Source organism: Loxodonta africana, chromosome 12 (genome assembly GCF_030014295.1).
Source record: "Loxodonta africana isolate mLoxAfr1 chromosome 12, mLoxAfr1.hap2, whole genome shotgun sequence".
Lineage (NCBI taxonomy): Eukaryota > Metazoa > Chordata > Mammalia > Proboscidea > Elephantidae > Loxodonta > Loxodonta africana.
Window position 1 is genome coordinate 90,488,985 of NC_087353.1, and position 23,729 is coordinate 90,512,713.

The 23,729-nt window shown below is 49.8% G+C and overlaps 2 protein-coding genes across 4 annotated transcripts in view; both read left to right on the forward strand.

The window, feature by feature from the left end:
• Nucleotides 1-16,746, forward strand: part of STYXL1 (serine/threonine/tyrosine interacting like 1) — a 44,457-nt gene extending 27,711 nt beyond the window's left edge. Inside the window, exons 7-9 of the mRNA XM_064295925.1 lie at nt 10,546-10,643; nt 12,278-12,390; nt 15,734-16,746. Coding sequence (XP_064151995.1) covers nt 10,546-10,643; nt 12,278-12,390; nt 15,734-15,865 — 343 coding nt within the window. The 3' untranslated portion in view covers nt 15,866-16,746. The remainder of the gene's footprint in view (nt 1-10,545; nt 10,644-12,277; nt 12,391-15,733) is intronic.
• A 655-nt stretch (nt 16,747-17,401) lies between these two features.
• TMEM120A (transmembrane protein 120A) lies at nt 17,402-23,599 on the forward strand. 3 transcript variants are annotated; one of them, XM_003416595.4, is made up of 12 exons: nt 17,408-17,543; nt 19,143-19,261; nt 19,473-19,589; nt 21,616-21,675; nt 21,899-21,994; nt 22,073-22,162; nt 22,356-22,421; nt 22,515-22,576; nt 22,698-22,790; nt 22,912-22,976; nt 23,085-23,153; nt 23,238-23,550. In XM_003416595.4, the coding sequence occupies exons 1-12, from the start codon at nt 17,463-17,465 to the stop codon at nt 23,349-23,351; spliced, it is 1,032 nt and encodes a 343-aa protein (XP_003416643.1). In that variant the 5' UTR covers nt 17,408-17,462; the 3' UTR covers nt 23,352-23,550. The 3 variants fall into 3 exon arrangements, with proteins under 3 accessions (XP_023411652.1, XP_010594541.1, XP_003416643.1); XM_010596239.3 differs by lacking the exons at nt 22,912-22,976; nt 23,085-23,153 and having other exon boundaries at nt 17,406-17,543; nt 23,238-23,599; XM_023555884.2 differs by lacking the exons at nt 21,899-21,994; nt 22,912-22,976; nt 23,085-23,153 and having other exon boundaries at nt 17,402-17,543; nt 21,995-22,162; nt 23,238-23,599.
• The last annotated feature ends 130 nt before the right edge of the window (nt 23,600-23,729 follow it).

Sequence of the window (23,729 nt, forward strand, 5' to 3'; positions counted from 1 at the left end):
CCACCCTTTGAAACCAAGAAGGCCCTGCTTCCTGTGTTCCTTCCAGCAGTTCTGCTGATCTCTGAGCTGCCCCAGGGATGGTCCTTTTCTTTTCTTGGAGGACAACAGATGTAGCTACTTTGGCCTGTTTCCTGCCTGTAGAATTCCAAGAGGCAGACAGAATTCTTTCCTTTTGTTCTTTCTCTGTCCCCTTCAGTCTAAGCTGATAGGTTTTCTGCTGTGGTGGTTGGTTAGATCTATTAGTCACAGGCTTAATCTCTTTAACAAAACGCTGTATAGCCATGTCCTTGGTGAACATTCTAGGACATGTGTCTTTAGTTTGTACAACAGAATTTTCCACATCTTTAAGTTCGGTTTTCATTTTGCAGAGTTCATTTTTAAGCCCATCTCTTTCCTCTCACATTTTAATGTAAGTGGCAAGGAGAAACCACATGACCCTTTTAAGATCTTGCTTAGAAATCTCCTCAGACGGATACCCAAGTTCATCAGTTACAAGTTCTACTTTCTGCCAGACATTTGAACATAATTCAGACAAGTTCCTTCCCACTGCATAAAAAGCATCACCCTTCTCCGTTGTCCAGTCACATGTTCATCATTTTCTTGTAACACCTCACCAGGAGCACATTTAATGTCCATATTTCTAGCAACATTCTCTTGCTGGAGCCGTATGTGTTCTCTAAGACGATAGAGACTTTCTCTGTTGTTCTCCTCACTTCCTTCTGACCCCTCACCAGAATTGCCTTCGATGTCCAGTAATTCTACCAACAGTCTCTTCAAGGCAATCTAGGCTCTTACTATTGTTGTTAGGTGCCGTTGAGTAGGTTCCAACTCATAGTGACCCTATGGACAACAGAACAAAACGCTGCCTGGTCCTGCACCATCCTCACAATGGTTGCTATGTATGAGTCCATTTTTGCAGCCACTGAGTCACTCCATCTTGTTGAAGATCTTCCTCTTTTTTGCTGACCCTCTACCTTACCAAGCATGATGTCCTTTTCTGGGTACTGGTCCCTCCTGATAACATGTCCAAAGTACCCAAGACTGCTTGCTTCCAAGGAGCACTCTGGCTGTACTTCTTCCAAGACAGATTTGTTTGTTCTCCTGGGAGTCCATGGTATACTCAATATTCTTTGCCAACACCATAATTCAAAGGCATCAATTCTTCTTTGGTCTTCCTTATTCAGTGTCCATCTTTTGCATGCATATGAGGCAATTGAAAATACCAGGGCTTGGGCCAGGCGTACCTTAGTCCTCAAAGGGACATCTTTGCTTTTCAACACTTTAAAGAGGCCTTTTGCAGCAGATTCGCCCAATGCAATGCGTTGTTTCATTTCTTGATGGCTGCTTCCCTGGGCCTTGATTGTGTATCCAAGTAAAGTGAAGTTGTTGACTATTTCAGTCTTTTCTCCATTTATCATAATGGTGCTTATCAGTCCAGTTGTGAGGATTTTTGTTTTCTTTATGTTGAGGCGTAATCCATAATGAAGGCTGGCGTCTTTGATCTTCATCAGTAAGTGCTCCAAGTCCTCTTTGCTTTCAGCAAGCAGGGTTGTGTCATCTGCATATCACAGGTTGTTAATGAGTCTTCCTCCAATCTTGATGCCACTTTCTTCTTCATATAGTCCAGCTTTTCAGATTATTTGCTCAGCATACAGGTTGAATAAGTATGGTGAAAGAATAGAACCCTGACACACACCTTTCCTGATTTTAAACCACCCAGTATCTCCTTGTTCTGTTTGAATGACTGCCTCTTGATCAATATACAGGCTCCTCATGAGCACAATTAGGTGTTCTGAAATTTCCATTCTTTGGTATGTTATCCATAATTTGTTAGGATCGACACAGTCAAATGCCTTTCCATAGTCAATAAAACACAGGTAAACATCTTTCTGGCATTCTCTGCTTTCAGCCAAGATCCATCTGTCATCACCAGTGATACCCCTCATTCCACGTCCTCTTCTGAATTTGGCTTGAATTTCCGGCAGTTTCCTGTCAGTGTATTGCTGCAGCCATTTTTGAATGATCTTCAGTAAAGTTTTACTTGCATGTGGTCTTAATGATATTGTTTAATAATTTCCACTTTCTGTTGCATCACCTGTCTTTGGAATGGGTACAAATACAGATCTCCTCCAGCCAGTTGACCAGTAAGCTGTCTTCCGTATTTCTGAACATAGACTAGTGAGTGCCTCCATCATTGCATCCATTTGTTGAAACATCTCAGTTGGTATTCTGTCAATTCCTGGAGACGTGTTTTTTGCCAATGCCTTCAGTGCAGCTTGGACTTCTTCCTTAAATACCATTGGTTCTTGAAACAGTTGAATGTCAACCAATTCTTTTTGGTACAGTGTTTCAGTGTATTCCTTCCATCTTCTTTTGAGTCTTCCTGCGGTGTTCAGTATTTTGCCCTTAGAGTCCTTCAGTATTGCAACTCGAGGTTTGAATTTTTTTTTTTTCAGTTCTTTCAGCTTGAAAATGCAGAGTGTGTTTTTCCCTTTTGGTTTTGTAACTCCAGGTCTTTGCATATTTCATTATAATATTTTGTCTTCTCGAGCTGCCCTTTGAAATCTTCTTTTCTGCTCTTTTACTTCATAATTTCTTCCATTCACTTTAGCTACTGTGCATTCAAGAGGAAGTTTCAGAGTCTCTCCGGGGACATCCATTTTGGTCTTTTCTTTCTTTCCCGTCTTTTTCTTCATCTCTTGCTTTTTTCATGTTTGATGTCCTTAGTGTCATTCCTTTACTCATCTGTTCTTCAGTCATTAGTGTTCAATGAGTAAATCTATTCTTGAGATGGTCTCTAAATTTAGGTGAGATATACTCAAGGTTGTACTTCGGCTCTTGTGGACTTGTTTTAATTTTCTTCAGCTTCAGCTTGAACTTGCATGTGAGCAATTGATGGTCTGTTCCACAGCCAGTCCCTGCCCTTGTTCTGACTGATGATACTGAGCTTTTCCACAGTCTCTTTCCACAGGTATAGTCAATTTCATACCTGTGTTTTCCATCTGGTGAGGTCCACGTGTATAGTCACTATTTATGTTGTTGAGAAAAGGTATTTGCAATGAATAAATCATTGGTTTTGCAAAATCCTGTCGTGTGATCTCTGGCATCATTTCTGTCACCAAGACCATATTTTTCAGCTACTGATCCTTCTTCTTTGTTTCTAACTTTCACATTTCAATCACCAGTAATTATCAATGTATATTGATTGCATGTTTGATCAATTTCAGACTGCAGAAGTTGGGAACAATCTTCAATTTTCTCATGTTTGGCATTAGTGGGTGGTGCGTAAATTTGTGTAATAGTCGTATTAACTGGTCTTCCTTGTAGGTGTATGGATATTATCCTATAGCTGACAGTATTGTATTTCAGAACAGATCTTGAAATGTTCTTTTTGTTTATGAATATGTTGCCATTTCCTTTCAATTTGTCATTCCTGGCATAGTAGACCATATGATTGTCTGATTCAAAATGACCAATACCAGTCTGTTTCATCTCATGAATGCCTAGGATGTTGATCTTTATGTGTTCCATTTCATTTTTGATGACTTCCAATTTTCCTAGATCCATACTTCATACATTTCATGTTCCGATTATTAATGGATATCTGCAGCTGTTTCTTCTCATTTTGAGTCAAGCCATATCAGCAAATGAAGGTCCCAAAAGCTTGACTCCACCCACATCATTAAGGTTGACTCTACTTTGTGAAGGTACCTTTTCCCCAGTCATATTTTGAGTGCCTTCTAACCTGAAGGAGCTCATCTTCCAGCACTATAACCAGACAGTGTTCTGCTGCTATTCACAAAGTTTTCACTGGCCAGTTTTTTTCAGAAGTAGACTTCCAGGTCCTTCTTCCTAGTCTGTCTTAGCCTGGAAGCTCCACTGAAACTTGTCCACCATGGGTAACCCTGCTGGTATCTGAAATACTGGTGGCAAAGCTTCCAGGATCATAGCACCACATAAGCCACCACAGTATGACAAACTGACAGATGTGTGGTGGTTAGGATTCACAACACATAGGATAATCACATCAGATCATAAAATGGTAGACAAGCACACAATACTGGGTATCATGGCTTCACCAGGTTGATACACATTTTTGGGAAACACAATTCAATCCATAGCACTTTATGGCTGCAGTGGAATATTACTCAGCCATGAAAGGGAATGAAGGTCGGATACTTGGAACAGCGTGGATGAACCTTGAAAACATTATGCTAAGTGAACTAAGCCAGACAGAAAAGGACAAACATTCCATGATTCCACTTAGGTGAAATGTGCAGAATTGGCAAATTCACAGAGACAGAAAGTAGATTAAAGGTCACCACGGGCTGGAGAGAGAGGGGAAGGGAGAGTTATTGCTCAATGGATACAGAATTTCTGTTTGAGGTGAAGAACAGTTTCGTAATAAATAATGGTGATGGTTGTACGACACTGTGAATGTAGTTAACGTCACTGAATTGCACACTTAAAAATGGTTAAAGTGGCAAGTTTTATGTTATATATATTTTACCACAATAAAATTTAAAAAAAAACCAACTTTTTCCTCATGTGGCGTCATTGGTGAATTGTGCCAAATATTTAAGGAAGAAATAACACCAATTTTACCATACTATTCCATAAAATAAGAGGAGGGACACTTTCCCAATTCAATGAATGAGGCCAGCATTATTCTGGTACCCAAACCTGACAAACACGTCACAAGAAAGGAAAACTACAGAACGGTATCCGCATAAACATAGGTCCAGACATTCTTAACATGATTTTAGCAAATTGAAAACAAAAATATATAAAAAGGATAATACTAAATAATGCTAAATACTAAAAAAGCATGGCTATGTACACTTATTCTAGGAATGCTTGCTTGGTTTAACATTAGAAAAATCAATGTAATTCACCATATTAACATATTTAAAAAGAAAACTTAAGTTATCTTCTCAGTAGATACAGAAAAAGCATTTGACAAAATCTAACATCCATTCATGATTTTAAAAAAACTGTCAGCAAGCTAGATGTAGAAGAGAACGTCCTAAAAGGCATCCATGAAAAACGTACAGCTAACAACATACTTAATGGTGAAATGCACTAAGGAATTTAATGGTAAACGCTCCGCTGCTAGCCAAAAGGTTGGCGGTTCAAACCCACCAGGTGCTCCGTAGGAGAAAGATGTGGCAGTCTGCTTCTGTAAAGATTTAAAAAAAAAAAAAAAAAAACATTCAGTGGGGCAGTTCTGCTGCGTTGTGTAGGGTCTCTACTAGTTGGAATCGACTTGACAGCAACAGGTTTGGTTTGGTTTTGATGAACAACATACTTAATGGTGAAATGCTGCATATTTCTCTCCTAGAATGAGAATAAGACAGGTATGTCTGTTCTCATCACTTCTGTTTAGCATTGTGGTGGGCGTTCTGCCAGTGGTAGGAAGGCAAGGAGAAAAGAAAAGGCATACAGATTGGAAAGGAAGAAGTAAAACTGCCTTTATTTGCAGATGGCCTGATGGGCTATATATAAAATCCAATGGAATTTACAGAAATCTACCAGAACTAATAAGTGAGTTTAGCAAGGTTACAGGATATAAGGTCAGTACATAAAATTCAATTTTATTTCTATATACCAGCAATGAACACTTAGAAACTAAAATTTAAAAATGACTCACAGACCTAAGTATAAAAGCTAAAACTATAAAATGTCTAGAAGACAACAAAGGAAAAAAAATCTCTGTGAGTTGGATTTGGCAAAGATTGTTTAAATTGGGACACAAAAAGTATGAACTCTAAAAGAAAAAAAGGTTGTACTTCATCAGCATTAAAACCTGCTGCTATTCAAAAGACAGTTAAGAAAATGAAAAGGCAAGGCACAGACAAGGAAAAATATCTGTGAGACATTATATCTAAGAAAATACTTGTATCTAGAATATATAAAGAACTCTTATAACTCAATAAGACAACCAATCCCATTTTAAAAATGGGCAAAAGATGAGCAGACACTTTACCAAAAAAGATATACAGGTGACAAATAAGTATATGAAATGATACTCAACATGCATTAGTTAACATGCATCATCATGCAGATTAAGACTACAATGAGACACCATTGCACACCCACCAGAATGACTGAAGATCCTTGGGTGATACAAATGGTTTGTGTTGGACTAAGCACCTAAAGGGTAGCGATTCTAACCCACCCAAGTGGCAGCACAAAAGGCCTGGCGATCTGCTTCTGTAAAGATTACGGCCAAGAAAAGCCTATGGAGCAGTTCTACTCTGTAACAATTTGGGGTAGCCGTGAGTTGAAATTGACTCTATGGCAACAGGTAGTATGGCTAAAGTTAAGAAGCCTGACCATACCAAGTGTTGGCAAGGATTGGAGCAACTGGAACTCGTATATACTGTGGGAATGTAAAATGATACAGTCATTTTGGGAAACAGTTTGAGAGTTTATTAAGATGTTAAATAAATATTTAGCATATTCATGTACTGAAATACTATACAGCAGTAAAGTGAATAAATCAAAGTTAAACAATATGGACACATCTTAATATTTATATTAATATAATATCGCGTAGAAGAACCCAGATAAAAAAACAGTACATTCCCTAGCTTTGGAGTTACACATGTTGATGAAAACTACGTATAAAGAAAGGCAAATGTTTTAAGTTATCTCGTGCAGCTATACCAGAAATACCACAAGTAGATGGCTTTAACAAAGAGAAATTTATTCTCTCACAACCTAGGAGGCTAGAAGTCTGAATTCAGGGTGCCAGCTCCAGGGGAAAGTGCTCTCTCTCTGTTGGTTCAGGGAAAGCTTCTTGTCATCAGTCTTCCCCTGGCCTAGGAGCTTCTCGAGCACAAGGACCCTGGGTCCAAAAAAAAGAATGCACTATTCTCCTGGCTCTTGTCTCTTTGTGTTACGAGGTCCCCATGTGTCTTTGCTTGCTTCTGTCTTTTATATCTCAAAACAGATTGATTTAAGACACAACCTAATTTTGTAGATTAAGTCCTGCCTCATTAACGTAACTGCTTCTGATCCCACTTCATTAACATCATAGAGGTAGGATTTACAACACATTGACAAAACGCTGGACAGTTCACACAGTACTGGGAACCATGGATTAGCTAAGTTGACACACGTTTTTTGAGGGACACAATTCAATCCATAACAGTGAAGAAGTGATTACCACCAAGGTCAACATAGTGTTTTTCTGTGGAGAAAGGGAGGGGACTGTCAGTGGTAAGGGGTAGTTGACAAACTTTTGGAGCCTGGCAATGTTATATGGTTACATGGGTGTTCACTTTATATTAACCGGTCAAACTGTAATGTTTTATGTACTTATTCTGTACATGTGTCATATTTCATAATGAAAAGCATAAACAACAACGACAAAAACAAGCAAATGATACACCAACGTTCATTGCAGCACTATTCATAGTAGCCAAAAGGTGGAAACAACCCAGATGTCCACCAATGGATGAATAGATAAACAAAATGCAGTATAGCCATATAATGGAATATTATTCAGCTATAAAGAAAAATGAAGTTCTGATACGTGCTACAAGATGGATGAATCTTGAAGACATTATTACATTATGTTGAGTGAAAGAAGTCAGACACAAAAGGACAAGTATTGTATGATCCCACGTACCTGAAATATCTAGAACAGCCAAATGCATAGAGAGCAGACTTTATCAGTGGTATTCAGGATTGAGAGGAGTGGAAATGGGGAGTTGCTGCTTCAGGGATGCTAAATTTCTATTATCCCCAATGATGGAAGTTTTGGAAATGGACGGTGATGATGGTTGTACAACATGGCGAATGAGATTAATGTCACTGAGTTGTAAACTTAAAAACGATTGCAATGGCAAATGTTTTGCTGTATCTATTCTACCACAATAAAAGATTTTGAAAAATTGAATTCTTCACATGAGATGAATGCATGTTTCTGAATGTATGTTTTACTTTGGTAAAAATTTAACCCAGACCAACAAAAAAACAAGCAAACGAGACGGCAGATCTCTTGCACTGGCTGACCTCAGGCTCTTGACCTCCCCCCCGGTTTTTACCTCTATATTCCACTCTTTTGCAACATAAAAAAATAAACTAAAATCAAAAAACAAATTCATTTTCTCTCCCCGTCTTTCCAGCCTGTCCCAATGTCGCACCTCATCTCTTTTTTTTTAATCCAACAAAATTTTTTTTTTTTTACAGGTTTGTTGTTGTTGGGTTCTCTCAGGCCAACTTCTACTCACAGCAGCCCCACGTGACAGAGTAGAACTGCTCCCTAGGGTTTTCTAGGCTTTAATCTCTATAGGAGCAGATTGCCAGGCCTTTCTGCTGTGGCACTGCTGGGTAGGTTGGTACAAACAGCCTTTTTGGTTAGCAGCCGAGCGCTTGCTTAACTGTTGCATGACCAGGGCTCCTTTTTACACCTTAATGAAGTATATAATTGGTGTACAATAAATTGTGCATATTTAAAGGGTACAATTTGGTGAATTTTGACAAATAATACACATCTACAAAACCATCACCCCAGTCGAGAAAATGAACATAGCCATCTGCCCCCAAAGTATCCTTATGTTACTTCCTACCCGTCTCCAGGCAAACACTGATCTACTTTTTGTTGCTATAGGTTGGTTTGCCTTTTCTAGAACTTTATATAAATGGAATTGTACAGTGTGTACCCTTTTATGCATGACTTCTTACACTCAGCATACGGGCCTATAAGGTCACTGAGTTGGAATCGACTCAACTGCAGTGGTATTTTTTATGGGTGGCGTGTATCCGTGTCCCTTTTTATAGTGGAGTATATGTATAGACCACGATTTGTTTATCTATTAATCTGTAGATGGACATTTGGGTTCTTTCCAGTTTTGGGCTGTTACAACTAAAGCTGTGATGAACATTTGTGTGTGAGTCTTTGTGTGAACGTGTGCTTTTATTTCTTACGGGTAGATTCCTAGGAATGAAATGGCTGGGTCTTACGATGTGCTAGTAAACCGACTCTCGGATAAAAGTCCTGATTTGTATCACTTGCTGATTTCCCTGGTGTAAATATTTCCTCTGTAATTGATTTCAAGCTACCAATGGTTTAATAATGGGCGTGCCATTTTTTTGGCCATTTAACAATTGGCTCTTGTGAGCCAGGACAAGCTGGCTCCAGCGCCTCACTGGTCATATGGTAGGTGTACGTTTCAGTTTTAAAGAAACTGCTGTTCCAAAGGGGTTGGGCTATTTCACATTCTCACCAGCTCTTTATATGGTTTGTATTATGTTATGAGTCGGAATCGACTCAACGGCACTGGGTTTTTTTTATTATGATTTTAAACTTTAGCCATTCAGATGGGCGTGTAGTGGTATCTTGAGATATCGTTCACATTTCATACAATTCAGCCATTTAAAGTGTACAATTCAATGGTTTTAAAAAGCATATTTACAGAGTCGTGCAACCATCACCACAGTTTGAGAACATTTCCATTACCCCTAAGAGGAGGCCTATTTTCTTGCTATTATAAATGGTTTTTACAAAATTTCCATTTCCAGTTGTTTGTTGCTAGTATATAGACATACAATTGATTTTTTATATATTGGCCTTGTATCCTTCAACCTCTGTTTATGTGTCTGCCTCCCCAATCAGATTGGGAGCTCCTTCAAGCTGGGAGGGACTTGGCTTGATTCATCTCATGTCCACTAGGGCCCAGTCCAAGGTCTGGCACGTAATAGGCATTGAATGTCCAAGGGAAGGATGGATGGATGGGTGAATGGATGGATGGATGGATGGTGAATTGTGCCTGTATTTGTCACAAGTGTTCAAGCAGGGACTGAACCGATCGGTTTTTGTTTCTAAATCTACTGCAGCTTGCTGCATGCCACAGAGGTCTGCATACTGCTGAATGTCACTAGGAGACCATAGTCTTCAGTGCATGGTAGGCGTTGGGCCAAGCTCTTCGCATGCGTCTTCTCATTAACCATGCTTTGCTCCTCGTCTCCCACCTCTCCTTTCCTTGTTCATAAAGCTTCAGCCACTTTGATCTCCTTGTTCTTCAAATATGCTAAACACATTGCCCTCAATACTTGCTTTCCGTTTGCCTCGAACACTTGCATGATGTTTCCTCACTTCCTTTAGGCTTTTGCTCAAAGGTCACCCCCTCAAGAGAGCATTGCTTGACCTCCCCAGCTAAAACAGCGTTCTCCTACCCTCTTATCTTGCCATCTCTGGGTAACATAGCATGCTCGGTCTTCAACATTGTTAAATATCCTTTTCCTTCCTCATTTTATTATCTGCATCTTACTCTAGGGAAGTACCATGTTTTGTTAGTATAATGGCACATTGATTGAGCACACACTGTGTGCCAAGCAGATTGCTGAGTGCTTTACTTGATCCACACAGCACTCCTATGAGGTCGGGGCTTTTTTCTGAGACAGGTTCAGTTACTTGCCAACATCTCCCTGGTGCTAGTCCATTGTCCTCCCCCTCTGGTCCGTTGGTTTGGTTGAGGGGTGCCAAGATGGGGCTGTGTCAGTCTGTCCGACGCCCTGTGCTTTTCTTCTTTTTAGTTTCATAGGTGACCCTGACAGGCTTCTTCACATCCAGGTGGAAGATTCGCTGGAAGCCAAAATTTCTCCGTTTTTACGCCATCTCTGTCACTTCATCGGTAAGGAGCATTCTCTAACCGGGTAGCAACTGACCTGGGCCTGGGGGTGGAAGGTCTGTGGTACCTCCTCCACTGCCTATTTCTGATAGGTCTCCCAGAGCTCAGGTGTGGCTGGACAGGTGTGGACCCCAGGCCAAGCCCAGCCTCTCAGGAGCCTTCAGCAATATGGGCAGCCATGGTGTTTGCCTCAGGGCAGTGGAATCAAACAAGAACACCAAACTGTGGATCCAGAGCCCTGGGTTCTGGTCCTGGCTGGACCATCTAATGGTTCCTGTTTGGCCGATGTGAAGTGAGGGTGCTGACACAACCTGATGGGTACACACGTTCATGGAGGCCTGCTCTGCACTGGGCTTTGGGGACCTCAAGGTGAATCACACTGCATCCCTGCTCTCATGTCTGTCAGTGAGGTGGGGGTGAGCAGTCAAAGGAAGACTCCAAAGCCCCTCCAGCTCTGAATTCAGGATTCTAAATGTGTGTACCCGGCTCCCTTCTGCCCTCTCACCATGTACGAGTGGTGTCCACCAGTAGCTTAGCTCATCGAGGGTGAATTTTTGAGTCATTCCCAGGGTACAGGTCTGCCCTCGGAAAGCAAGGTCCCTGGAGAAAGTGAGGGGGAATCAGTTCAGAGGCCCCACCCATGACTGCCTGCCTGGCACCAACACATCTCCAGCCTAAGGCGCTGCAGGAGGGCTGGAGAATAGCGTTTTGGTCCAAATGTCCAGTGTTTGATTGGGCTTTATTTGCCCAGTAGGTGTCAACTATCACATAACTGGTTGAACCTTTCCTAGGACCAGAGACTGAGACTTGCCACGTGTCCCACCATGGGGTGGCAGAGCCACATGGCACAAAGAGGTCCCTTCTTCAGCAGACCTCATTGTGAAGCTTTGTGCCTCAGTTTCCTTACTCATAGGATGGGATAGGTGGCCCTAGTCATCTGAGTCCTTCAACCCTGACAGTCTGTAACTTTGGCTTGGTATGTTACCTTCTGTTCTTGGGGGTTTCAGACCAGCCTGAGGATGCCAGCTTATAAGGCTTACTGGGTGAGCCTTATAGCCTTGGGGGCACTGTCAAGTGTGATTATAGCTAACATTTCTATGCCAGGCACGGTTCTGAGCATAGAGCAAAAACCCTATGAGGTAGATCTATTGTTATCCCATTTTCCAGATGAGAAAACTGTGGCTTAGAGTAATTTGCCCAGGTCCCACAACCAGTGAGTGGCAGAGCTAGGATTTATACCCAGGCCATGTGGCTTCAGAGACCATGGCTTTTCACTGTATGCTACACTGCCTCTGTAAGCATCCAGGTGCCCTTGGGGGAAAATCCACTCATCCCTCTCTGGAAGGCCAAGTGGTAGCAGAGCTTCCTGGGTTAAAGCCTGGAGAGCCAAAGAAGAGGACTTTGCGTGATAGGCCTGAATGCCCAGACGTGATTCTCTTGAACTTCCAGCTAGATATGAGGACCCTTATTTGTTGGATGATGAAGCAGTGGCCTGGAGAGTCACGTGACTTGCCCAGGACATGTGCAAGTTCTGGACTCACTCTCTCATGGGCCCACTGAGGCCAGTTGTCTTACAGCAAACCTGGCTCATAGTGAAGGGGCCATGCATGACCCACCCACCCTTCCTCCTCTTGCAGACATTCACTTCGAGCTTGACTCTGTCATCCTGGTGTTTTCCAAATTGGGCATCAGCCGCAGCTGTGTGGCCATCATCGCCTACCTCATGCACCGGCACGGGCAGACCTTGAAGGTACAAATATCTCAGTCCAGGCTTGGCCCATGGCCACCCAGGAGGTGGGCTCAGAGCTGGACCTGGGAGGAACAAGGCAGTGGCAGTGCCGTGGGGTCCTATTGTTGGGTGGTCAGGGCAGGGGTCAGGAGGGCAGCTCCAGGTCTAGGGCTTTGCCCAGAATACCACCCCCAAAGCCTCGAGGCCTGGGCTCTGACCCTGCCCCATTATCCAGGAGCTGGGCACACAAGGCAGGCCCAGGCATTAGTCTGTCTACTGTATTTGTCTAGCACTCAGCAAGGGAGGCAGCACCTGGATGCAGCTTGGGGTCCCAGGATTTAAGTGCAGAAGGGCTCTCAGTAGGCACTACTCCAACCATCTTCTTTTACCCATGAGGAGCCCAGCGAGGGCAGGGAGGTCGGGAGCCATCACAGCAAACTCAGTGGGAACTCTGGGCTCCTGACTCCCACTGCAGTGCTCGGGGAGTGGGGAGTCTTGGGCTTGGGTAGGACTGAGAAAAACATTTGCCCAGAGGTGTGTTTTGATTGAGTGGGAGGGATACCGTTGGGCAGTGGTTTTGGATGTCAACCCAGCATGCTCTCTGGAGTGAAGTTGCTAGAAAGAGTCTTGGATGGAAACTCAGAGAACGAGGAGTCAGAGGATGTGAGGCCCAAGGCCCTGTCCTCACACCCCATCCAAGGTGAACTTTCTGGAGCCTCACTCTGGCGTCACTGCCTGCTTGAGGGCTGTTGTGGCGCCCACTGGTGCGTGGGGGTGACGTTGCTGATGCATCTTGGGTGGAAGGCTGTGCTGTTGCTCCTGTAGAGATGCCTCCCCAGTCACCTCCCCCAGAATCGGTTGTCCTGGGAAAGGCCTCTTCGGGGCCTTGGCTGGTATGCAGAGAAGGTGGGAGCTGGCAGAAGGCCTCTTCTCCAGCTTGGGTAGAGGCAGAGCTTACCCCCTGGCAGGGACCTGAGAGCTCCACAGCTTGAGCCCCCTGGAGCTTTTCCTGCTGTGGTCCTTGGGTTCCTCATTTCTCACAGGGAGAGTTGGGCACAGAGGCCTTCAGCATGCTCCCTCCTCTGACGTTTAGTGATGGTCACCCACTAGATGTGGACAGTGGCCACTGTCCTAAACCTTCCAAGCCAATTGCAGTCTCGTCTGTGGCCATATCCAGGGCAGAGGTCACTTGCCAGAGTCGGCTAACAAAGAGCAGAGTGAGAAGGCTCCTCCCACGTGGCTCCTCTGGGTTCTGCAAGGGCGCAGCTGTTACAGAGATGGGGACAGACAGGCCCCAGCGCCTCTGCAGGGAGATTGACAGCGCTTTGCACTCTGGGTGGCCAGGAGCTTGGGTGCCTGGGGCCTAGGCAGTTCTCTCAGGAGCAGCATGGTGTTCCCTTCCCGGGGCAGCAGTCTCCCCGCTTTACTGAAGAAAAGTCCTGTTGCTGGGCACTGCTGTGTTACCACGGAGCTGTGGGGCAGGGGGGCTGTGCTGTTGTCATGTTGGGTCCTTTCTGGACTGAGCAAGTCCTGTAGCAGGGTTAGCTTTCCCTGCCGCCACGCAGTATCCAGGGTCACGGAGCCCGCTGACCTGGCTCAGCTATGGTGCTCCTGGGCCCCAGGCAGATGTTCCTCACTTCCCGTCTGTTGATTTTGGCTCCCTCAGTGCCCTGGGGACAGCCGTGCTCTGCTGGCTGTCATCGGCTTAGCTGTGGTGATCAGAGCCTAAAGGTCTGGCAAGGAAGGCTGTGTGCCACTCACCAGCCCAACACACAGCTTTCAGGGCTTGTGGCCCCAGCGCTCTTGAGGCACAAGGCCAGCTCTTGGAGTTGTCTCCTTCCTGTCCCTCGCCCACCTCTGGGAGGGTGGGGGTCAAGGAGTGAGCTGGGGAGAAGCTGGAACCAAGAAGTGGCTAGCACCCAGAGCCTCTCATTACCCCTGACCTGGGCTTTCAAAGCTTTGGTGCGGAAAGTTAAAAATCTTGCTTCCACGACTATATGGGATCAGAGCCCTCAAGCCCAGGAGAAATCAGTTTCAGTGCCTTTAAACTGCCTGGGGGGTTACTTTCACCCTGAGAGGTCTTCAGAGAAACAAATTCCTGAGGCACTGTAATAGCCAGAGTTGGGAGTGCTACACCTACTACTTCAGGTGTAATAAAAACATTCAATAGCCCTGCAACATTAGGTACTATTATTGTCCCCATGTTAGGGGAGGAATAGAGGCCATGGAACGCTCCAGAGGCCCCACAGCTGTAAGTGGTGGAGCTGGGATTCAGACGCCACTGCTCGAGAGTCTGGACTTTGAACAAGGCACTGACATGGCAGAGACAGTGCTGGCCTGGCCATCTGAAGGATGGGCCATGGCCGGGTGGGTGCTGCTCCTTACCAAGTGTGACCTGGGGCATGTCCCAGGCAAATAAATGAGGCTGGAGGTTTCTGTTTGTTCGTTTTTTTAAATTATGCTTTAGATAAAAATTTACAGAGCAAATTAGTTTCTCACTAAACAATAATACACATATTGTTTTGTGACATTGGTTGCCAACCCCGTGACGTGTCAACGCCCTCCCCTTCTCAACCTTGGGTTCCCCATTTCCATTCATCCAGCTTTTCTGTCCCCTCCTGCCTTCTCCTCTTTGCCCCTGGACTGGTGTGCCCTTTTAGTCTGGTATACACAGTTGAGGACGCGTATCATTGTTTGTCGTATGGGCCCGTCTAATCTTTGGCTGAAGGGTGAAGCTCTGGAGTGACTTCAGTACAGAGTTAAAAGAGTGGCCAGGGGCCATGCTCTTGGGGAGCATCTGTTCTTTCTGCCTGCCGGAAGTGCTGCGAAAGTTGTAGCAGACACTTTGTGGGTTGGAAGGACGTGTGTGTGGGGAGGTGGGGAAGAAGGGGGGATTTCTAAGACCTAACTAAACCTTACTTCTGCACAGCTGTGCCCCCTGACACCAGTTTTGGCTTTTCCTTTTTCCTCTGTCCTTGGTCCAGATGGAGACCAGCTGGTTACCTCCTCCATGTAATAACCCTCCCTGTGCCTCAGGATGGACACCTAAAGGCAGTAATCTTTAGTTTTTCCTTCTGCGGAGAACTTGACCACAATCTCTTTCCCTTTCCATTAATTCATACTTCTTTGTTGAGGGGAGGTTCACGGGTTCACAGCTGTTGCCTCAGCTGTGGAAACAGGAGGCCTCTGAAGAAGGAATCATTTCTGTGCCCACATTCAAAAGCAGGTGCAGAGCCAGGACTCCTGGCCCTAAGGAGTTAGCCCCAGACTGCTGCTGTGTCTGTCTGCCCTCCTGCACTGGCCCTGACCGCAGTAGGAAGGGCCAGGACCGGTCTTGATATCTACCCTCTTCCTGTGTTCACAGAGGTCCTGGAACTACGTCAAGAAGTGCAAAGGCAACATGTCTCCAAACCGGGCCTTTGTGGACCAGCTGCGGCTTTGGGAGAAGATCATCGTTGGAGACTTTGTCACAGACACCTCGGATCTCCTCTACTGATATTCTCCAAGGCCAGCAGTGGGTCCTGAGGACTTCAGTTGGGGGCTTCTTGTGGAGAGTGGGCCAGGCTATGTATAGGGGTTGGTCTGGAAGAAGGCCTTTGCTGCTGGAAGCCTCTGTCAGCCTTCTGCAGTGGTTCTTCCCAGGCTCCTGTTCACTCCACACAGCAGGTGCTTCTGCTCAGCCCCCAGGGCCCCAACCCCAGGACATCCAGGACCACCCTCCACTGTACTGTTGAGGCCTCCTCGGGAAGAACGTCTGCTGCTGGAGCGCTGCCCCATCCCTGCCCCATGACTTGGACCTTCAAAGGCCTGCCTGGAGGGGAGCTTCAGGGGCTCCCCCTGCCCTTGTGTTGGTCCACAGGGGCTCACACCATGCTTGCCCATGAGCCGAGATCCTCCAGCCCCAGAGATGCCAAGCAGAGTGCTGGCTGTGGGCCTTTGGGCAGGAGGACACATGCTTGCCTCATTCCCATCCCTAAGGAGTTAGCTCCAGGCCGCTGCTGTTTCTGAGTCTGGCCTTTCCCACTATCCCTTGATCACTTGATACAGATTCCATTTCCTTGCTCCCACTCAATTCTGCCCAACTGTGTTTGCCAAGAAGAGATTCCTACCCTTCCCATCTCCCACACTCAGGTTCCTAGAAATTCCTCAGGATTCCAGGGAGTTGTTTTATGAAAGGACTTCCCTAGCGCTGCCAGGGCCCACAACAACCGGGGATCCAGGGGAGGCACAGATAAGGGAAGCGGTGGGGAATTTAGGATATCGATTCATGAAGGGCTGTCCTGAAGTTCATTCAGCCAACAGTCCCTGCCACCTGGACAGGCTGGCCATGTAGAGGTGAAAGCCATGGCAGAGGGCTGCAGAGGGCTGGGGCAGGGGGAAGGAGGTAGGCGGGGGTCTTCTCCAAAAGGAAGGGCAAGCGTTCAAGGAGAGGTAGGGGTCTTGCAAGAAGGGGAGGGGGCTTCTGGGATAGCAAGGACTTTAATCGGGGTCTGAGGTGGAGAAGCGCCCGAGGTGCTGCAAAGCAGAGGCCCTGTCAGGTTAGGGACCGCTTTTAGGCAGGGGAGAGCCACTGGACATGATGGGGATTAGCTGTGTGATTTAGGGAGGACAGTCTGGTGGCTGTGGGAAGGGACAGGAGGAGGTGCGCCTGGCGCAGGGAGCCGCACAAGGAGGCCGCTATAAAAATCCAGGCTGAGAGACGAGGCCAAGGACGAAAGTGTCCGAGGCAGGTGTCACCTCTCTGGGCTCTGGTCACTCCCCAGCACAATGGCCGGGGCCCTGCAGGCTGCTCCACGCGCCTGGCACCGCCTGAGGCGTCCAGCCCAGGGAGACCGCCATCCGGGACCCCGCGCGGGCTGAGCGGCCCAGGCGCACGTGGCCCCGCCCCGGCCCCGCCCACGGCCCGGATTGGCGAGCGCGAGGGGCGGGGCCAGAGCCTCGCCGCCCCAGGCCCGTTTCCCATTGGTGGCCGCGGCGGCGCGAGCCCGGAAGCGGACGGGGGCGGCGGCTGAGGTGGCGGAGGCGCCTCGGTCCCGCCGGGGTTGCGGCGCTGTCCTCTACGCGCGGCTCGTGGGGCCCGCGGCCCGGCAGCCATGCAGCCTCCGCCCCCAGGCCCGCTGGACAGCTGCCTGCAGGACTGGGAGACTCTGCAGCAGGACTTCCAGAGCATCCAGGTGGGCGCCGCCGCGGGAGCCCGTTGGCTTCAAGCCACGTCTCTCTGGCTCGAGGTCAGGGGTCGGGCACCGGGGTCAGGCATCGGGGAACGTGGGGCCAGAGGTCAGGGGCCCCGGCGTCTCGCCCCGGGGACCCCGGGGGAGCCTCGGGACCCCGTGTCCCTGGCCGGACCCTCCTGACGGCCTCAGCTGAGTGCTTGGCGGCGGCACCACTGGCGATGCGGCCGGGTCGGGCGGGACCGGGCTGTGCCGGGCGGCCCGAGGGCCCCGCCACCCCGTCCCCTCCCAGGAGAGCGGCCGCCTGAGTCAGAGCCGGCTGGCCCAGCCTTGGTTCAGTCACTTAGCAGGCGTGCCTCCGGCGCCCACTCGGGGCGGACCGCAGCGGCGACAGCGCGGTCCCCGTCCTCGGCAGCCTCCCGGCCCGGGCCCTGACACGAATGGAAGTTTCCTAGGTATAGGGAACAGCGCCCAGGAAGGCCTTGAGAAGGGATGGAGGAGACCCGACAGTCCCACGTGCGTCCCTTTAAGAGAGGGGAGAAGTGGGCGGGCCAGGCCATCCAGGGGGCTCTGGGCCCGAGATCAGCGGGCAGCCACGGGAGGACTCATCCAGGTCTGGCTTGTATGAGCCACTGTGGCTGTTGAGTAGGGAGGCTAGGAGGACGAGGCTGCTGGCCTTGTCCAGGCAGGAGAGGCTGGTGGCCCAGGGTCCGCAGAGGTGGAGATAGTAGACTGCGCAGGGGCATAAGGGGTTGGAGCAGATTCAGGTCTAAATGGCTGTGGTGGCCCCTCCTGAGCAGGGGAAACAAGGCCCAGGCCCAGAGAGGGTAGAGCTGAGGCCAGCAGGTGACTTGGTTAGGCATTTGCCCCTCCTGGATTGCATTAAACTTCCTGTCTTCGATGAAGCCTAATTGCCCCTGGGCCCAGCCAGGTCTGTCTCTGCAGCGCTCATCTCCAAGTCCTGAACAGACATCCCCAGCCTGGCCCTCAGCCCCTGCCAGGCTTTCCTCATACTGCCCTTGCCCAGCCTCCAGGTTGCTCCTTCCAAGACTCACCAACAAGGGCAAAGTGCTCTGGGAAGCCTTGGGCCAAAGGTGATGGGGAGGGGTAGAGGGGACTGGCCTATTAGGAGGTCCCAGGGCAGAAACCTGATGACCTTTGACTTGGGAGGAAGGTGTTGGAAATGTCTGAGCAGAAGTCATCTTGGGTAACGCTAACTTCTCCTGTACTTGCAGGTCGGGTAGATGGGGGTATCTGTGGGCCTAGAGTCCAGACCCAGGGCAGACAGCCCTTGAATAGGGGTCAGAACAACTAGTAGATGGGCCGAGATGAAGAAAACCTTCAAGGAACTAGCATTTGCTAGTGGTTGCTGAGGAGGGATGCTGTGGGGCCTCTGGGCTTACAGGAAGAGACCCCAGCTCCCTGCCTGCCTTGGGGAGACAGCAACCTCAGGGAGATGTGGGGGAGGCACAACAAGTCCCACCTCCTTTCTATGGAGACTGTCCCAAGGAGCCTGGGAGAGCTTGTGCCCCGCCCCTGCCCAGCCGGCTCTGGCTCAGCAGCCCTCAGTGAGCCTGAGCCTTCCCTTCTTCTGGCCCCCAGGAGGCCCACCGGCTGTACCGCCTGAAGCTGGAGGAGTTGATCAAGCTGCAGAACAATTGTACCAGCTCCATCAGTCGGCAGAAGAAGCGGCTCCAGGAGCTGGCCCTTGTCCTGAGGAAGTTAGGACCTCTCCTGACACGACACCTCGGGCTGGGGATGGGGTGGCTGACCTGGTGGGGTGGGAAAGCTGGCTCTGACTCATGGACTGTCCCTGGGCAAGGCTTCTTCCCTCTCGGGGCCTCGTTTGCCCCTCCACCTAGCAGGCATTTGGCTCAATACCTGGGACCTGCCTGCTCTGACCCAAAGTGACTTCTGTGGCTCCACCTGCAGATGCAAACCCTCCCTCCCGTCAGGGGCCGAGGAGGCTGTGCAGGAGCTCGAGAACCAGATCAAAGAGCGCCAAGGGCTCTTCTTTGACATGGAAGCCTATCTGCCCAAGAAGAACGGGTAAGGGTGCCCCCCAGCTCAGTTCACAGCCACGCTGGGAGAGGCCTAATGCTGGGTGTGTCCTCTTCTAGGCCATTTAGTCAGCAGTTGCTCCCCGGACCAATCTGGGCTGAATAGTCAGGCCCAGTCCCACCTCAGGAGAGACAGTGCACAGAGACAGGTGCTTTGTGGGCAGGTATAGGGAATGGTGGGAGCATCTACCCAGCCTGGGAGGCCAGAGAATGTTTCCTGCAGTAGGTGGTGCCTGAGCTGACCTTGAAGGATACTGAAGAGTTAGCCAGGAAGACCCGGGAAGGAAGGGAACGAAGGCAGGGAGCAAAACCAGAAGTGACTCAAAGTGGCCAGAGCTCAGGTGGGAGGTAGGGGGTGGGGGGCTGCAGAGCACGCATTTGCCCAGGAGGCAAGGGGGAGTGGTGAGGTGCCTTTACAAAGATGAGCTGCAGTCACTGAGGAGGATGGACAAAGGGACAGCAGAGCCCTGGGCTGAGCAAAAAAAATCCAGCAGAGGAGACTCAGAAGCTGCCCTATGCAGGCAGCAAGACCACTGGGAGACAGCATGTTCCAGAAAGCAGGGAAGAGTGGTCCGTAGCCTCATGTCAGATGGCCCAGGGAGGTTACATCTAATAAGGGATGGAAGTGTTTCCGGAGGTCATCGGCGACCTTGGAGAGAACCATTCCGTGGGTGCAGGTGGGAGTTGATACTGGGGAGAACCAAGGAGCTGAGGAGGTGGAGGCAGCCAAGTCAAGGCAGCTCTCTTGGAAGCATGAGGGTGTATGTGTCACTCTGTTTTTAGATAGGAAAGACTTGAGCATACTTCTTGTGGAGAGGAAAGGGCCAGAAGAGGGGAGCGTCTCAGAAAAGTCTTTTGGGTGATGGAGGGAAATCTCTGGGGGTGTGGGGAGGGCCGGGCATGGGCACACCTGAGGCAGGAGGTGGTACAGAGTTGCATAGAGGGAGAGGTGGCAGGCAGAGGAAGATGCCTGTCACCAGGCTCTACTTTCTCTGTGACATTGCAGGTGAGGCTGGCAGTTGCAGACAGGATGGAAGGTTTGGGAGAGAGAATGGAACAGCTTTGAAGAGGCCACTACAGGGAGTGAGCCAGGGGGCTGGGTGGCTTGGCAGTAGAGGCTGGAGGCTGGCACTGTGTGTGGGGGTGGCACAGGCTTTGGCCCCTTGCTGGTCAAGGTTTGAGTCCCAGCCCTGCCCCATAATCTCCACAGCCTTGAGCAAGTCTTCCAGCCGTCTGAACCTTAGTTCTCTGTGGCTTGAGTGAGCAAGAGCCCATGTATTGGGTAATAAGTGTTACTGTGGCTTTCCTCTCATCAGAGGTTTCTCTGGCTGGGCAGTACGTGACAAACGTGCAAGGAGGCTGGGAGTGAGGGAATCATTGAGAAAATAGTTGAAGCGAAAGAGGGCTTTGGGGACTCAGCTGGCTTGGGAAAGGAGATCAGAATCAGGATGCCTCAGTGAGGGGAAGGGTCCATGTGGGGAGGAAGTGGGCTGGGCAGCTGGGTATTCGGGGTCAGAATGCCAGCAGAGCTCCCAGATTCCGAGGGGCTGCGTTCTGGGTTGGGAGGAGGCTCGGGGCATGACCATGGGTGTGGCTCACTGAAGTGGACTCAGGGCTGAAGGTTCCTGGAGTGGAGGTGGCAAGGAGCTGTGGGGCAGGTGGTAGATGGTGGTCTCCCACAGATGAGGAGCCCACTGCCTGGGCCCACTGGGGCCATCGGGGTATGGGAACAGCTTCCAGGGGTTGGGAGAGCTAGGCCCTGAGGTGGGGGAGCTCCAGGGAAGAGGAAGGAGAGAGGGAGCTTGGTTCACCCTGGATCACAATTTGGAGCAGGCAGGGAGAAAGGCTGGACATGTTTTTTCCAAGGAGTTGGTCTTCCGCTCCCACCAAGGTCAGGGCCCTAAGCCAAGACCATGGGAGAGATGACTCAGATCTGGCTGGGCCCATCAGGGGGCTCTAGCTTAGGCTTCTCTGCCAGTCTGGGCCTCACCTCACCCAATCTCCTTCTCCCCTAGGTTGTACCTGAGTCTGGTCCTGGGTAACGTCAACGTGACACTCCTTAGCAAGCAGGCTAAGTAATTTGTTATCATGGGCTGGGTCTCGTTTCCACTCCCCACCCCGCCTGAGTCCATTACACTCTGCTTTCTGGGGGCTGAGCTGTGGGGTCCAGGGGCTGCCTTCCATGCTGCCTCCATGGCAACCACCAAAGCGTGCCTGGAGCAGGAATGTCCCTCCTCAAGTGGATGGGAGGGCAGGCCCCCGGCATCCAGCCTGTCCCACGAGTCTGCCCACCCTCAGGTTTGCCTACAAGGACGAGTACGAGAAGTTTAAGCTCTACCTCACCATCATCCTTATCCTCATCTCCTTCACCTGCCGCTTCCTCCTCAACTCCAGGTGGGTGTCCCAGCTCGGGGCTACACCCTGTGCCTTCTCGAGGCTCTCTGGTGCCAACCCTCTGTACCCTGTCCCCAGGGTGACAGATGCTGCCTTCAACTTCCTGCTGGTCTGGTATTACTGCACCCTGACCATCAGAGAGAGCATTCTGATCAACAACGGCTCCCGGTGAGCGAGGGCAGAGCCAGACCCGCCAGCTCCTTCTGGGGTACGGGGGGCGTCCCTGGAGCTACCCTAGAAAATGCAGGGGGAGGGAGTGCCAGAGGCCCTCTGTGAGGCAGGAACTAGGCGGGGCAGTGTGTCCTTCCCCCTTCAGCCCCACTCCCCGTCCCCAAGGAGTGACAGTAGCTTCCTGATCCAGGATCAAAGGCTGGTGGGTTTTCCATCACTACGTGTCTACGTTCCTGTCGGGAGTCATGCTGACATGGTGAGTGAGCGGCCGCTAGCAGGCAAGGCAGGAGCGGGGCGGGGAGAGAGCGGCTCCCGAGCTCCTCACACACGTCTCTATGTTCTGCCTCAGGCCCGATGGCCTCATGTACCAGAGGTTCCGGAACCAATTCCTGTCCTTCTCCATGTACCAGAGTGAGTGTTGCAGAGTCCCAGCTCAGCTCTGGACTCGCCTGCGGGCAGGGGCAGGGGCAGGGGCAGGGGCAGGGGCAGAACTTCAGGTTCCAGGTGGTTCCTAACGCCTCGCGCCGTGCAGGCTTCGTGCAGTTCCTGCAGTATTACTACCAGAGTGGCTGCCTGTACCGCCTGCGGGCCCTGGGCGAGAGGCATACCATGGACCTCACTGTTGGTGAGTTGGCCTGGAACCGTGGCGGGGAGCTGGGAAGGTAGGAACTTCCCTTTGCTCCCACGTGGCATCTCATCGTCCTTACTTCTCGGTGGTTTTGGGCCCTGACGCTTTCTCCCCCCAGAGGGCTTCCAATCCTGGATGTGGCGGGGCCTCACCTTCCTGCTGCCCTTTCTTTTCTTTGGACATGTAAGTGGCATCTGTGTGTCCCCGCCCATGTGCCTGTCCATCCCCTGAGCTGGCATTCAGCTGGTGCACGGACTGGGTTCTACAGACTAACGCCCCTCCTCCCCCCAGTTCTGGCAGCTTTTTAACGCACTGACCCTGTTTAACCTGGCCCGGGACCCTCAGTGCAAGGAGTGGCAGGTGAGCAGGGACTTCTGAGAAAGCAAGCGGGGAGGCCAGGCCAGACCAGGCCCCAGTCCTAACCCACTCCTCCCCTCTCCCCAGGTGCTCATGTGCGGCCTCCCCTTCCTCCTCCTCTTCCTCGGCAATTTCTTCACCACCCTGCGGGTCGTGCACCAGAAGTTCCACAGTCAGTGGCATGGGAGCAAGAAAGAATGAGGCTGGGCCTTCCCCTGCAGCCAGCATGTCTCCTGCAGCAGCTCCTGGCCCTAAGGGGTTGCTTCATTACGGGTTGTCTAAGGGGTGGGAGGTGCCCCTCGTGTAGGAGGGTCTCATTCGCTCTCCCCTGGGTTTTGTGGGCTCTGTGGGCCCTGAAGGCTACCCTGGAGAGGAAGACCTGGGTTTGTGCCCCAGCCCTCACAGGGAGCTGAAGGCCAGAGGTATCAATAAAGGAAGGTGGCACAGAGGTGGCTTGAGGTGCTTGTTCTGAGAGTAAGCGGGGCTTGGCCAGCTCTCTGTGCCACCGCGGCACAGGTGAAACTCCTGGTCTTTGTGATCTGAGTTAAGTAGATCCAGATGGAGGCCCCCGCCACCCCG

Bases quoted from the DNA above. Each gene is read 5' to 3' on its own strand.
- TMEM120A (XM_010596239.3), top strand. From the start codon at position 17,463: ATGCAGCCTCCGCCCCCAGGCCCGCTGGACAGCTGCCTGCAGGACTGG. The intron at 17,544-19,142 runs GTGGGCGCCGCC...TCTGGCCCCCAG, and splicing joins AGGACTTCCAGAGCATCCAG to GAGGCCCACCGGCTGTACCG. The intron at 21,995-22,072 runs GTGGGTGTCCCA...CCCTGTCCCCAG, and splicing joins CGCTTCCTCCTCAACTCCAG to GGTGACAGATGCTGCCTTCA.